The 16,020-nt window shown below is 52.6% G+C and overlaps 1 protein-coding gene across 1 annotated transcript; it reads left to right on the top strand.

The window, feature by feature from the left end:
* Positions 1-5,873: 5,873 nt before the first annotated feature.
* Positions 5,874-11,489, top strand: ZNF683 (zinc finger protein 683). Its single transcript, XM_063105726.1, has 5 exons — positions 5,874-5,987; positions 6,637-6,841; positions 8,234-8,928; positions 9,989-10,117; positions 11,166-11,489. Exons 1-5 carry the CDS (start codon positions 5,874-5,876, stop codon positions 11,487-11,489), a joined length of 1,467 nt encoding a protein of 488 aa, XP_062961796.1.
* The last annotated feature ends 4,531 nt before the right edge of the window (positions 11,490-16,020 follow it).

Genomic DNA, 16,020 nt, shown 5'->3' with positions numbered 1-16,020 from the left:
ATCTCCCCAATCATTAACTTGGGCCTCTGTCTGTGATAATTTTTCTGGGTGTCCTCTGGCCCCTTCTACAGTACCACATCTGTGGCCCGCTTCACCTCTTCACAGGCCTGACAATTCTTCCCTGAGCTCTCCTTCCCCTCTGGGACTTCACAACCCCAACTTGGGTCATGTGATTTTTAAAAAAATTGTATATAGGGGCTGGCCCGTGGCTCACTTGGGAGAGTGTGGTGCTGATAACACTAATGCCATGGGTTCGGATCCCTATATAGGGATGGCCGGCTGGCTCACTTGGGAGAGCGTGGTGCTGACAACACCAAGTCAAGGGTTAAGACCCCCTTACCAGTCATCTTTAAAAAACAAACAAACAAACAAACAAACAAAAATAAAGTAAAAATTGTATATATTTAAGATATACAACGTGATGTTTTGATATACATATACATAGCAAAATGATTACTACAGTCAAGCAATTTAACACATCCATCATCTCACACAGTTACCTTGTATGTGTGTGTGTGTGTGTGTGTGTGTGTGCATGTGTGCCCATGTGGTAAAAGTACCTAAAATCTACTCTCTTAACCAACTTCCAGTATAGAGTACAATATTATGAACTATGGTCCTCATGCTGTAGTTAGATCCCTAGACTTATTTATCCCACAAAACTGCAACGTTTGACCAATATCTTCCCACTTCCCTTTCACCCCCGCCCCTGACCCTGATAGCCACCTTTCTACTCTCTTTCTATGTTTTCAAGTTTGGGGTCATGTGATCTTGAGAGAGTCACTCTCCTTCTCTGAGTGTCAGTTTTCTCACCTGTAAAATGGGAATAATGGCATCCGTCTTGCAGGGTCATTGTGTTGAACGAGTGGAGCGAAGCATGCTGAAGTAGTCTGCGTGGCTCCTGGCCCATCGTGGGGGCTCCAATGCTTACAGCTAGTATTCTTGCGGTGTGTAGACTGGGGTGGGGGCAAGGCTGCAGTGGGTGAGAGTGGTGGTTCCCAACCAGGGAGGGGTTATGAATCAAGCAATAGAACTGAATGTAGTTAATCTCTCCAAGTGTGCTGCCCAAATTCCGATCTTCCAGAGAGGGCCAGGAATGACCATCACAATTTTAACACTTTTAGAAGCTGACTTGCAGATACATGCCTAACTAAGTAAAGAGTGACATACAGTATTAACAGTCACGGTCATTTATCAAGTGCTTGCTTTGGGCCCGGCACCATTCTAAGGGCTTTGCATGAATTATCTTGAGGAATCCTAGAAAGAAATCTATGAGGCAAGTGATATTATTATCCCCATCTGACACAGGAGGAAAGAAGAGAGGTTAAGTGACTTGCCACAAGGTCACCCAGGTGGGATTAAATCCAGCAGAGCTAATATATACATATATATTTTTTGGCAGCTGGCCTGTATGGGGATCTGAACCCTTTACCTCGGTGTTATAACTGCACTCTAACCAGCTGAGCTAACAGGCCAGCCCAGAGCTAATATTCTTAATCACTCTGCATATTGACTCTGTATTGATGCTCTTTTCAGCCTTGCGTGGGGAAAACTGGAGTCCACATATACGCCCACCAACAGGGGAATGCTGCACATTATGTACATCCCTGCAGTGGAACACTCTATAGTCAGGAAAAAGCAGGAGGCAGATATGGATGTTCATGGCATGACGTGATGGCCACAGTGGATTGTTGGATAGAAAACCAGGAGAACAAAATGTATTGTATGATACATGTTTGTATAAAAACAAAACATTAAAAATCCATTTATCTCAGGGCCAGCCCATGGCTCACTCGGGAGAGCGTGGTGCTGACAACACCAAGTCAAGGGTTAAGATCCCCTTACGGGTCATCTTTAAAAAAAAAAAAAAATCCATTTATCTGTTTGTTGGTTCATAGAAAAATCTCTAGAAGGATAAACACCAAACAATTCACACTGACCACTAGGAAATTGTGGAGGAGGAGGAGATTCCATTTTTTGTTTTTATATTCTCTGTTTGAAATGTTTACACTAGTATATCATTTTGCAATCAACCAAAAGAAGAAGAAAGTGTGCAGTGAGTATCAGGAACCTGAGGACCCCACACACCCTCCAGCTTGTGTCCCCTGCTCCAGAGCCCCTCATCTTCAGAGGCCTCCCTAACGCCCCCGTTCATCCTGCAGGCAGCCCAACCCTTCTTCCCCTGCATAAGTACTTCCCAAGCCCACTCTCGTCCCTGAGGACCCTTCTTGGCCTGGATCTCTGGTCTGGGTCAAAGCTTCTTCTCAGGTTCCCATTTAGAAGGCCGTGGTTCTACCACTGTGTTACGTGCCTGGGGTCCCAGGGGGATGTGGGACAAGGTGACATCACAGTTAGGCCTGTGACATCACAGAGCAGGGAGGCTGACAAGACAGAGGATCTGGCAGGGACCTGGGAGACGGGAGCAAGGAAGGGTGTGGCAGGTAGAGGCTGTTTCAGGAGGGAACTTGAGGGACTGGGTCCTCAGCCCAGAACATCTCCTAGCCAAGCCAGGGGATTTTCAGGATTGGAGTGCTGGAAATCTCCAAAGCCATTTCCATTTTTGTTTCTAACCAAGAGGTGGTACAGACTTTTCTGAGAGTTGGGAGCAGAATGTGATGCCAGGAGGGGATGGACTTGGCAGATGGAAGCTAAAGGTGTGTGTGGACCCTCCTTGGAGGTGTGGGTGGGGTCTTCCTTGGGTGCCCAGTGACCTTCACTCTCCTGTCATTCCCAGCAAGCCTTGTGGCCTGGGAGTCTGGGAGGGCTCTAGCTTTTGGGGAGAGGAGTTTTGGTGAACCAAGACTGCAAGGGGTGCTATGGGAGAAGCTCCTTCAGTCAGCTGAAGGATACTGAGAGGGACACTGGGGGAGGGGAGAATGCCAGGGAATGTCATCTGGGCACTGGGAAGAAAGTATGAGGGGTGTAAATGAGGGGGTGAGTGTGGCATTGGGGGGGGAACTGACATTGACAAGAGACAACAGCGTCTGAGGTTTGGCACTAAGAACTCTTGGCTACTTGCTGGGTGACTCTGGGAGAGTTGCTTTCTCTCTCTGAGCTTCTGTTGATCATGGGAATAATAAAACCAACTGTGTGGGCTTATCATGAAGATTAAACTGAGGTAAAGCTTATGAAGCCCCTAGCACAGTGCCAGGCACATAGTAAGTAAGCTGTAAAGGTAGCTATTTACTCTGAGCCTTGGAATATTCCAGCCTGAGCCCTGTTGCTTCATCTTCTATTCTGGGCATGTATAATGCAGGATTTTGGTTGTATGCTATAGAAACCATTTCAGTAGGACTTAAGCAAAAAAAGAATTTACTTAAAAGATGTTGGGGAAGCTTACTGAAGGTCTGGGAAAGCTGAGAGCCAGGTAGGATCAAGGGAGGCCAGGAGCAGCCAGGACCACAGCCAAAAATCACACCCCAGGACCAGCCCCCTGAGGACTCTGCAGCCTCCTCTGACCCTCTTTCTTTCCCCCTCTGCCCAGGAAGCTGGACATGGCACCATACCAATCACAGAGAGGAATCTCTGCTGACCTGCCACCTCTGGGCCATTGGTTTAGATCCACAATCTGGGTGGGGGCATCTGATTGGCCTAGCCCATGTGTGCCTGTGTCACGTGCTGGGGGAGGGAGGTTGGAATTAAACATCTAACCATTTTGCCTTTTTTCGTGGGTGGTGCCCTTTGCCTCCCTGAAGACTCATGTGGGTGGAAAGTTCCAGATGCTGGGCATCCTGAAAACCTGACAAATGTCTACATGAGACACAAAAATGAAGAGACAGTGGTCCCTTGTTCTTGAGATGCTCACAGACATGTAGGGATCAGTTATAAGGGCAAATAATCATGATAGGAAGGGATGGAAGCCATAGGGGAGGTGAGTCCCAGCCCTAGGGACTGAGCTGGCAGAGAAACTCCAGTGACATGCCCATGGTGGATAGTCTGAGATGTCCCTGGGTGGCCTGGCTGGGGTGGCATTTGATGACTGGTTGGGGCTATGTTACCCTGGGCCAGGCTGGAACACACTAGAACTTATGTGAGGTCCCAGAGGTGGTGCACCTTCTCATGCTCACAGGAGTAATCAAATTGCTCAGCCTAAAAAGCTGCTTCCTGGCCCACGAGGCCACTGTTTCTGTATCTAGTCATGCTTACCTCCATTTTATATGAATTATCTCTTGCCCTCTTGGGGCCTGAGCTTTCTATCTGAATCAGAGCATAGAATTTCCGAAGATCAGGAGGTCCTAGATTGGACAACGAGAAGGATGTTTTTGATGTATCCTGGGCCCCTGCTCTGTGAGATCAGTTTCCTGCTCCATTCTCTTCTCACCTGTATCTTTCTGTGTTACCTGTTCTTGTCTCTGCCTGTTCTTGTCCCTGCTGAAACCACCGTCTCTGCCTCTTATGTTACCATTTCTGCTTGCTCCTGCTCCCACCTGTCACCATCACTGTCTTCCCTATCATTGTGACTGCCTGTCTCTGTCTCAGCTTGGCCCCCTACCCAGAAGGACCCCAACTCCAGCCTCTAAGCCCTGCTCAGCCGTTTGTTTTCTCTGAGAACAAGATAAACCCCTCTCATTCCCCAACACATTCTGAAATTCCAGTAAATCCCATTCGCTGCAATCCAGAAACCAGCAAGTTGTCCTGCAGAGTTGCCATGGGTAGTTAAAGGCTGGGTGGATGGCTCCTCTTTGTCAGGTCTCTAAGCATCCCCAGGCCTTCCTGCCTGTCCCCCCTCTTCCTATTTCTGACAACATCAAATGTAGCACCTTCCTGTCATCTCTCACACCCACTGGGACCACAGCCACAGGCAGCTGCTGCCCGCCTGCCCACCTCCCCTCCTCCAGCTAGAGGTGACTACTGCTGAGCTAGTGAAGGGCTGCTCGCAGGTGTTTGTTTTGAGACCCAAGGCGAGGTTGGGAGGAGTCAGGAAAGAGGGAGAGGAGAAGGGGTTTTGGAGGGTTGAGACGCCGCAGTGAGGGTTTTAGGGCCCAAGGGGCTTTTGGGGTTAAGGAGGGAAGGGTGGTCACTGAGGGGAAGGGAAGGGGTTGTGGGGCATTTACCAGACTGAGGTGACTCCTGTGCTTTGTGGTTTCATGTGATATGGCAGAGAAGCAAGGTGCTAAATGAGCAGAAGCTGGGCACTCCGGGCATCTTCCTATCAGGCCAGGCAGGGGCACCCGCAGGCTCTTTTCTCACTCTCTCAGGCTTATCCCTGGTGAGGGCGCTGTGCCTGGGGCCGTGTGGGTGACAGGATGTGGAAGTGTCCTTAGCTGCCCAGAAAAGCTGTCTGGATGAGCTAGGATGCAGGGGCTCCCCTTGGTAGGGGAGCCTCTGGTTGGTAGCATTGTGGACCCATCAGCACAGAAGGGGGCAGCTTCTCAATTCTCTGTGGCCCTGAGAATCTGGAATGTTCCCTCAGCTCTCTGAACTCTCTTGGGAGCCACTTCCTTGAGGACCTTCCTGTCTTCTCTCAGGCCGCATCTGCTCGTCACCTCTGATTGGCGAGTCTCCATTCAACCCCCTTTCTGCACCTACCAGAAAGCGTCACTGGCTTCTATTGTTTTTTTTTTTTTTTAAGATGACCGGTAAGGGGATCTTAACCCTTGACTTGGTGTTGTCAGCACCACACTCACCCAAGTGAGCCACGGGACGGCCCGCAAACTGGCTTCTAAATGTTAGCACTATGAGATCCTTATGCATCGGCCAGTCCAACCCCTCCCATTCTGCAGATAGGAAAACTGAGGCTAGGAGGGGAAGTGACTGGCTCATAGTCACACAGCATGTCGGCAGAAGAGTCCGTCCTAGAACCCAGGCTCTTATTTGGAGGACCTTCACAGCTCACCTGTGACTCACCTGTCTTCTCAGCAGATAGTACGGGCATGAAGGGAGAACCAGCTACACAACTGGGCTGTTGCCACAAGACCAAGGCCCTGGGGAGCAGAGGGGGCTCCCTGTCCCCCTGCCTGGACTTTCAGCTCTGCCAAAATGACCAGGTAAGGTGGGGTCCTAGCTCTATCTTTGGGGGCAGTCTGCTTACGGCAGGAGGTGATGTTAGGAGGAGTGGGGAATATCTGATGGGGCCTAGATCCCCATCCTCCCTGGTCCTGAGCACCCCCTCCCCAGGCACATCATGAGGGGGTGCCCTTGAGGTGCCAGAGACCCTCTCCCCATGCCCCAGGGGCTCAGACTCTCCTGTGGAGAATAAGAAGGGAAAGGGCCATGCAGAAGGTCTGGCTGGTATGACCATGGCCTTGGCATTAGTGGGAGGGAGCTCAGGGCCATCTCATGGTTTTTAATATACAATGAGGATTTTCCCCAGGTTCACCTTGATTCCATTCAAAACACAGTGGATGGTCTGAGATATGCTGGGGACCAAGGTGGTCAGGGGAGGGGATTCAGGTGGGGAGGGAGAGCAGGGATAGATGGGGTTCTAGGGGGCAGGGGGAGGGGAGTCCTGTGGTGGGTGAGAAAGTCCTTGGGGAAAGAAATCTTTGGATGAGGAAAGGGGAAGCCATTTGAGTGACAGATATAGGGTGTGTATGGGGGGGTCTTAACTTCTTCTTTCCTTTGGAAACCAAACAAGGGGTGGGACCTACAAGTCCCAGCCACCAGCCCCCAAGCCCCTTGCCCCCTGCTCTACAGGTCTTCTCAGCCTGCAGGCCACTTCCAGACACAGTGGACACTCATGGCGCATCCTGTGCCAGCTGGCTGTGCCCTTTGCCATTGGCACCAGCCAGGTCAGCCCTGCTGGCCTGCCCGCAGGGCCTGGACCTGTACCTATACACCCTGCAGCCGGCACCCCTGGGCACAGCCCCACAGGGCCTCAGAGAGGACACCTTGAGCATGAGTAAGCCCAGGGCATGGGGCTGCACCTGCACCTTGGTGAAGGCTGGAGGTGGGGGCACTTGTTGGTTTGGGGATGGAAGGGGGAGGGGACTCAGTGTCATTGGTGAGGACAGAGCCTCAGGCACACTTCACTCCCACATTTTGGCCTGGAGCTCTGGCCTGAGGGTGTAGGGGGCTTTCACCATGGTGACACATGAGCCAGGGGAGGTTGGCAGGGGCTTTCTCAGGCATGAGCTGGTACAAAAGCTGGTATAGCTGAAGTCACAGGGGTAGGGGACAGCATTTTGTCTGCCTGGAATGTTTGAGCTAAAGGGGGTCTTTATTATAAGATGAGAGAACTGGTCTGGGAGTCGGGAAATTGGGGTGGAGTCCTGGTTCTGCCCTTTCTAGTTCTATGACCCTGGGCATATCACTGAGGCCTGATTAGAAGAGAGGGACCTCATCTATACTTATGTTCTAGGTTTGTTGTATTCTAATACACTATTTGGCCATATGAGTGCGACCTCTTGAAGGGCAGGGACTATTATGCTTTGTCCTTCATTTCTGGGACCCAGCACAGAGCACAGAAGAAACTGCCCAGTAAGGTGGATTGACTGAATAAATGAGTATCCAAGCAGATAATCTACTCTTTAATATATTTTTTTCTTTTTGGTATTTTACTTCCTGTCACTGCTAGCTTTAATCCTATCTCCCTGGCTGCTGTATCTCAGTTTCCTTTGCTAGCTCTTCTTCTACTTACCTGCTAAATGTTTTCATGCCTCGGAACTCGTCCAGAACCCTCCCCTCCCCTCTCCTCTTCTTTCTCTCTTCTCTCTGGTTCTTTTTATCTAGACTAGCACTGTTGGATAGAAATTCCTGCAATAATGGGAATGTTCTGTGTCTGTGCTGTCCAATACCATACCAATTGAGCACTTGAAATGTGGCTATTGTGACTGAGAGGCTGAATTTTTAAAATTATATTTATTTTGATTAATGTAAATGTAGTCGCAGGTGTCCAGAGGCTCCATTTTGAATCTAGTGTCACCCTTATGTGATCTCCTCTGGGCCCATGGCACCCAAATTCATGTCTTCGGCTCAAACCTCTCCTTTAAACTCCAAACCAGTTTATCCAACTGCCCACTTGACTTCTCCACCTAGATGTATAATAAGCTTCTTGACCTGTTTGCCCTCTGGCCTGAAATTGTTAAGCACTACAGAAATGCTAGCAGCTTCTAATAGCAAGTGCACTTGCAGACCCGGAAACTGAAGTTCAGAGAGGCGAAGTGCCTTGCCCAAGTCATCCAATGGGCTTGCAGGCTGGGGTTCTTTCCCAGCCACAGCTGGGCAGGTTTGATGGGGAACAGGACTTTACCCCGGGCTGCGGGGTCCTCACCTTCTTTTCTTTCTTGCTCAGAGCACCAGCCACCAGGGCTGCATGCCAGCTCCACCGATGAAGAGAAACTCACAGCCAAGTACTCACCTAGCAGGGACAAGATGGGAAACCCGCTGGAAAGAGCTGGCGAGGGGGCACCCGGCTCATCCTCCTCTCCTCACAACAGCTCTTCCCCAACCCCCTGGAAGAATAGAAAGAGCCCTAGCCCTTTGGCTTTCGGCCCCTGCCCACCTCCTGCCCTCATTTCCAAGGAGCTCCCATTCCATCTCCTCCCCTTCTATGCTGGGTATCCACTTCTCCTGCCTTCACCGTACCTATTCACCTATGGGGCCCTTCCTTCTGTCCAATGTTCCCACCTCTTCATGCTGCCCCCAAATACCTCCTACCCCACTGTGACTGTGCCCAGCTTGCTGCGGATGGTCAATGAGCCTGGGCACCACAGCACCTGCGGGGAGACCCTGCTTCCTTATCCAGGGTCCTTCCAAGCCTCTGGCCAAGCTCTACACTCCCAGGCCTGGAATCCAAGCCCTGGAGCTGCCCCAACCTACTCCTCAGGGTTGGAGCGTGCTGGCGTGGCAGCTCCAGCAAAGCGGGCCCCGCTGGGTTCCCGGGCAGGCACAGCAGCCCTGCCGTACCCGTTGAAGAGAGAGAACGGCAAAACCCTGTATGAGTGCAACGAGTGTGGCAAGAGCTTCGGGCAGCTCTCCAACCTCAAGGTATCTGTCTCCTGGGCACTGCTGCTCCCCTCAGCACCCTCAATGGCCCCTGTGTCCCCCATTCTGATTCTAGAACCAAGGACCTTCCAGCTAGAAGTCACTCCTGGGCAGCGTCTAGGGCTGAGTGACTTTGGGTGGTTCATTTGGAAGGCGATACAGGATGAGACGGCCACCAAAGTCCTCTCTACTCTAGATTATCTATAAGACCATCTCATTTAAGTTAAAAATAGGGAAACTGAGGCTCCTAACGGGCATGGTTTGCCCAAGGTTATTTTGATCTAATGATGGGGTTAGGCTTTGATTTCAGTCTGTCAACATCCAGTGCAAAGCCCTTTTCCTGGACAACCATCCTTTCTGGATTCCTGGTTAAGCCTCTTTATTTTTTAAAGGTCAGGTGGGGAATGGGTAGATTTTGGTAAGTCTAGACCACAGACGTGACAACCAACATTTTTCGGATGGGATCCCACAAATCAGCGCCGGCCGGTGCTAGTGGTGTCATCACTCACATCGTCCAGCAGGGGGTGTCCATGGGCACATCCCTGTGTGTTAGCAAAGATCGGAAGCTATGAGCAAGTGGGTACCCAATGATGTAGAGGAAAAGTTATGGTTTGGGGGGAATATCCCTACTGGATCCTTACGGTAGGAGTTCTTAAATGTTAATGAACCTCAGACCACCTGGGGATCTAGTAAACATGAAGATTACTGGGATTCAGCCTCAGAGGAATCTCCAGCAGGTCTGAGGTGGGACCTGAAAATCTGCATTTCTAATATGCTCCCAAGGTGATACCAATGCTGCTGGTCCGTGAACTACACTTTGAGTAACACTGATCCAGGATATACCTGGTGTATCCCTTACCTGGCCTCTGACCATTGCCATCTCCCCTGCAGGGCAACAAAGAGTGGGAGTATCCTGGGAGGGTTAATAAAGAGGCAAGGGGATTGAGAGTCCTGGATGACAATAAAGCATCCTGCAGGGAAGTGGGCAGAGATTCGGGAGGATTCCAGGTCCTCCTGCTGGGGGCTCTGGGCAGTTGGCAGCATCTCTCCCACATCTGGCTAGGCCCACCTGCGTGTGCACAGTGGGGAGCGTCCATTCCAGTGTGCCCTGTGCCAGAAGAGCTTCACCCAGCTTGCCCACCTGCAGAAGCACCACCTGGTGCACACTGGGGAGCGGCCCCACAAGTGCCCGGTGAGACTCTCCTCCCCCTCCCCTGTACACCTGTAGGCTGGTGAGTAGTTCTAGGCCCCTGGAGGGATGGCACCCACAGACTCCATTCCCCAGTTCTCCTGAGCAAGTGGAGACAGGAAAGGAGGGCAGAGGTGGGGTTGGGGAGAGTTGGAGGGGAGATGAAAACGACCCCTCTCAGCCTGGAATATTGGAGGTCAGTCCCAGGACTTGGAGGAGGGAATAAAAATGTATGTCTGAGGGGGGAGAGTAAAAACTTGGGGGTACTGGAGAGTGGATACCCATTACCTACCTCCCAGGGTGGGTTGTCGAAGGAGATAATGCCATAGCGTATGCAAAGCATCCGAGTAGGAAAACCACCAGATCAAGGTCAGCTCCTTTCCTCTTTCAGCCTGGCCATATCCTTTGGGAGATGAGAGGGCAGGATTCTTTCTCTATTTTACAGGGGTTGAAATGAAAGCAGTGTAACGGTTATAAGTTTGGGCTATGGAGTCAGGCTACCTGCTTTCAAATTCTAGCTCTGCCTCCAACTTGCTGTGTGACCTTTGGCTAATGGCTTCACTCATCTGAGTCTCTCTGCTTTCTCACTCTAATATGGGAGTTGTACTAGTACTTAGTCATGCTTCCCCAGGGTCTTGGGGAAGACTATATGAGACCAATTCCTGGCATGCGGCTGCCCCCAGTAAATGTTAATTACATCCATTGAAGCTACAGCCACACACATAAGGGTTATATGTGATTATCTCATTCAGTCCACCATACCTGTGAGGTTAGGTATTAATAGCCCTATGTAACCAATAAGGAGAGGAAGGCTCAGAGAGAAGTTACTTATACAAGGTCACACAGGGAGTAAAAGAAGGACACTAACCTAAGCCTTCCTGGCTCTAATGTGCCGGATACTGTGGGCCCCAGGGAGAAATCATCAGGAAAAGCTTTTGGGCCTGCATTGACAGAGAGGTGGGTAGGAGGATGTTTCCAAGATGGGGAGGGGGAGCAGTGATCCTGAGCCAGCCTGGAAGACAGAGCTGATGCCAGTGCCTATTCCCATCAGATGTGCCACAAGTGCTTCAGCAGCTCCAGCAACCTCAGGACCCACCTGCGCCTACACACAGGGGCCCAGCCTTTCCAGTGCAGTGTCTGCCAAAGTCGCTTCACCCAGCATGTTCACCTGAAGCTGCATCATCGGCTGCACGCCCCACAGCCCTGCAGCCTCGCTCACTCCCACTTGCCCTTGGCCTCTCTCTCCTGCCTTGCCCAATGGCACCAGGGAGCACTAGATCTTGTGGCAGTGACATCACAGAAGCAGATGGGCTTGCATGTGGACAAGGTCAAGATTTCCTCAGTATCCCAGGGAAAGCAAGGGCAGCTAGCCTGAGCCGTGGTGCTGGAATGCCCTGGGAAGGGGGCAGGGGCAATGCAATTAAAGGATTTTCTCTATGATACGTTGAGGGTTCCCTGAGCTTCAACAGTGGACAGGGAAGTGACCATGTATTTACCAGTCCTCACACCCCACCTGGGAGCTGGTTGGTGATGCAGCCAGGAAGAGCCTGTGCTGCCTGTGTGTGCGGGGTGGGTGTCTGTTGCCATCTACTTCAAGCTGGATTTGGGTTCCACTCCCTGTATGTTACCTATCTGGGACCAGGCCCTCCATTTCAATTCACCGATGACAGTCCAGCCCTCCAGGACTCTGCAAGGTGCAGACTGTGCTGCCCAGCATCAGCACATTGTCCTCTTTTCTGAACAGCTTTTACACCTGTCCAGATGTCTCTCTGCTCCTTCTCACTACCTTCTGGTCTTGCGCTTCCTGTGTGGCCCCAATGCCCCCTCAGCCGATACTCCTGCCTGGTCAGGTAGGGTGTGCTCCTCCTTGTGGGAGTGGCAGGAAGGAGATACAAGATATCAGTGTCCACTCATGCTCCGGAAGCATGATGTCCCCTGTGTGCCAGGACCAGTAACTACAGAGGGCAAAGGACTAACGAGGTGCTGAGCTCAGGGAAGGGGTGGAGCCGGACAAAGGCTACAAGCACGGAAGAACTGGCAAACAGACCCTGGGGAATTGGGACTCTCCTGATGGTCTTTCTCCCTGCAGTCCCAGAGGATCCCCTCAAATGTGCAAGGCTTTCCCCATCCCCACTCATGAGTCAGAGAGGCAGCGTCAGGTGGGAAAGGGTACTGCCTGGGAGGTAGGAGGCCCAGGTTATAACCACAATAAACGATAGCTATTACTAAATAAGACAGTAATTTTCAGAGCGGGGTTCTCTGGCCGACTTCCAGCAGGGGGCGCCGTTCGCGCCTCTGTGGGTTTCAGGGCAGCTTCCCCACCGCGGTGCGGAGCGAGATTCCCGCTCTGGGTCGTAGGTGTCTCCAGGCCGGAGAGCGAGAACCTTCAAAGGGAACCCACCGTGACGGGTCAGCTTCGGCCCCACCAGTATCCGAGGTCCGTGTTTCAAGCCCACCCGGATCTCACCTTCGGTCCTCCGCCAGAAGCCAATTACTTGGGATAGGCCCCGCCCACCCACAAAGACCACGCCCACCATTGCCCTGGCCCCGCCCCCGTGGTCTGGCCCCCGCCTGCTCCTGGGGGCAGCCCCTTCGCTCAGCCCCGCCTCCCCCGCCTCCCGACCCCTGCTTACCCCGGGCCCCTCTTTCCCGTCCCACCCAATGCGGGTCCAGCTCCCGGTTTGCGCGCCCCGGCCCTGCTCCTGGCTCCTCCAGAGGCCTGCATAGCGCGTACGGGGCGAAGAGCAGGGGCTCCGGGGTCGAGGGCGGGCTCATGCGGAGCGTTCCGGGGCTGTGGTCCGGGGTGGGGGCGGGCCCCTGTAGAGCGCATACCCTGCCCCAGGGCAACGGCGGCCTCTGGGTCGGCCCGTGCGGGCGGGGCCGCTGTTAGCTTAGCGGGGCGGGCCGGAGGAGGCGTTCCTCCGCCGATGCAGCGGATCCGGGTGGCCCCCGCCGCCGGGTGCCCCAAAGCCCCGTGGCTTGTCCTCACCATGGCCGAGCGGCGCGGGGGTCTGGGGGCCCGCTTGACCCGCCTCCTGGACAGACTAGGGGTCCGGAGGGAGCGCAGGGGGAAGGAGAGCCCGGAGGAGGCCAGATCCCGAGATAGGTGAGGGGAGATGGAGCAAGGCCGGTGGGGCGTCCCTGGGCCCTGGGGTGTGTGTGTGTGTGTGTGTGTGTGTAGTGAGTGTTCAAATAAGAGTGTAGGAGCGTCTCGGAGCATAAAAATATATGTGTCAATGTACCACGATTTGGGATATGTGAATGTGGAAAGGTTGCCGTGCTGTTTTAAAACTTTAAAACAACTTTTACAATTTCCTAAATCAGGCAGGTGGCCTGCAGACAATGATTTCTCTTCCAACAGTTTAAACGCAAATGCAGTAGTTCTTCCTGCCCCTGTGGACTTTGATGCTATCACAGGGCAACGTACCTCTGGTCTTCACGTCCTTTTGTCATGAGTATGACAAGTTGTCTTAGATTGCACTGCATTAGCCCTTAGATGCCACAGAGAGGCTTTCCCTGTCACCCCTGTACTTGAGATAGCTCTAGATTGTTATAACAATAAACCTTGATTCACCACTTGCTTTGTGCCTTACCTGGATTATCTCATGTAATCCTCATAGCAGCCCTATAAGGCAGGTATTCCGTGTGATTCAGATACGGAAATGGAAGTTCAGAGAGGTGAAGTCACCTGCCCAAAGTCACACAGCTGGGAAGTGGTGGAGCCGGGATACAAGCTTACGCAGTCTTGACTCCAGAGCTCACATCCTGAAACTGTTGCCTGCAGAGATTGCAAGCCAGGGAGCCTGGGCTCCTAACCTTACATGCCACTGGCCATGTGACCTTGAACAAATTGCTTCACCTCTCTGAGCCCATGCACTGGTAGCTGATGTCTGAGTGGGAGAGAAAATGCTCTGTGGATGGCTGGGAGAGGAAGCTCACTGGCTGTATATCCGCAAAGAGCGTGGGGTGTTTGTGTATCTATGCAGTTACCGGGCAATTTGTTCTGATTTTATCGTGGCACAGCTGTCTTCAGCCTGCCCCAGGAGGGGTGGGGGCATGGTGGGGGCAGAATGAAGGGAGTGGTTTGTATTCCTCTCTCAGCCTAAAGTGAGAGGGGAGGGGAGGTGCCGGCCACCCTATGCCTGGAAGCCTGGGTGCCCTGGGGTGCCCACACCCTGCCAGTGCCCACCAGCCCCCGCCTGGAAGACACACCCTCCCCCTTTATCCTGCCTGGCAGAAACCTGCCCTATAGGCCAAGGTGGCACTATCCCTCCCACTCCCAAGGGGTGGGAAGGGGAGGGGCTGCCCGGGCTCCCAGGCCAGCGTGATGACACATGCCATGTGTGCACTTGGACTTAGTTCTCACCAGCCGTGGGAATGGGACCCTGGCACAGAGGCCCAGGCCTCTGATCGCTGCTGATTGCCTCAGGATGGGGGCCTGAGTGCACACAGGAGGGGGCTAAGGCACTTCCCCACCTTGCCCCCATTAGTGCAGTGATGTCCAACCAGCCTTTGGAGTGGGACAGTCCTGGTGTCCTAATTCTAAGGCTTACAAGCTCTGTGACTCCAAGCAAGTCACTTCATCTCTCTGAGCCTCAGTTTCCTTATCTGAAAAATGGGGGGGGGAGCACTAATATCCACCTTCTAAGATTATTGTGAGGCATAGGGAAATCTTGTAGGCACTATACCTAGTGCTAAGCCTGGCTCACAAGAGGGCCTCAGCAAATGGCAAACTTTTGAATTACTGGAGCGCTGTCCTTTCCCTGTACTTAAAAAAGTTTGTAGAAAAATTGAATTAAAAAATAATATGAATCCTTCTATGAACTTTTTGAAGATCTCTGGTATTCTGGCCCCAATACAGGCCTTCTCCATTTTTGATCAAAGCCTATCCCTGTCTTTTTCTCTGCCTCTGGAGGTGGAGTTGACGGCTGGGGGTGGCCGGGTCCAGGGGTGGGTTGGGGGGAGGGGTTGTGCAGCAGAGAGGAGGCTGCCACATAGACCTTCCCCCAAAAGTTTTAAGAGCTTATCCTGCTGGGCTGAGGACCCTGAGAGAAGGTGGGGGAGAGGGCTGCTGGGTCCAGTCTGGGGATGATGGTGTTGGACAGGAGGAGACCACTTCATTCCCTTCCCCTTGTGCTTCCTTCCCAGGCCCTGGGGTGGCCAGAGCTGCCCTGACCTTGCCCAGGGTCAGGGCAGCAGTAGCGATGTCAGCCTCAAGGTAGGAGAGAATCCAAAGAGGAGGGAGGGGAAGTGGGGCAGAGGCTCTGGGAGGGCTGGGCAGGCCCTGAGAACCTTGACTTACAAGTCAGACAACTGGAGTTCCAGTCCTTCCTCTACCACTGATTCACTGTGTGACCTGGGCAGATCACTCTCCACCTCGGAGCTTCAGTATCCCCATCTGCAAAATGGGGACAATAATGCCTCTCTCTCAGGGCTGTTGTGAGAAATAAAGTAATGGATGTAAAACATCCAGCATGGGGCCTGGATGCTCAGGAAACACGAGCTTCCTGATGCCGGGGTCCTTGGGGAGGCATGTAGGGGCAGTGTCTGTCCCCAGAACCCACTTCTCCCATCCCCTTCTTTAGCTTGACCTCCTCCCATCTTTGGCCCTTTTCCCCCATTTCCTGGCATAGGCCCCTAGGGGTGATGGTGGGCTAGTGGCTTAACCTTCTGACCACAGTTTCTCCATGGGGAGACCTCATGTGAGGAGCTGAGCCATGAATTGGACAGTGACAGGGTGTTCTCCCCTGGGAGAAGCAGAGGGCAGCCTCCTCTGGAGGTATCTCTCTTGGGTCCTGAATACCATTAGTAATTACTAGTGTTTAATTGACTACTCGTTATGTGCCGGGTACTGCGCATGGGTTATCTCATACAATCTGCACAGCACTTCCAGGAGGCAGGTACTG

The sequence above is a fragment of the Cynocephalus volans genome, chromosome 8, assembly GCF_027409185.1.
Source record: "Cynocephalus volans isolate mCynVol1 chromosome 8, mCynVol1.pri, whole genome shotgun sequence".
Lineage (NCBI taxonomy): Eukaryota > Metazoa > Chordata > Mammalia > Dermoptera > Cynocephalidae > Cynocephalus > Cynocephalus volans.
The sequence above is the reverse complement of the archived record's forward strand: the minus strand, read 5'-3'. Positions and strand labels throughout refer to the sequence as shown.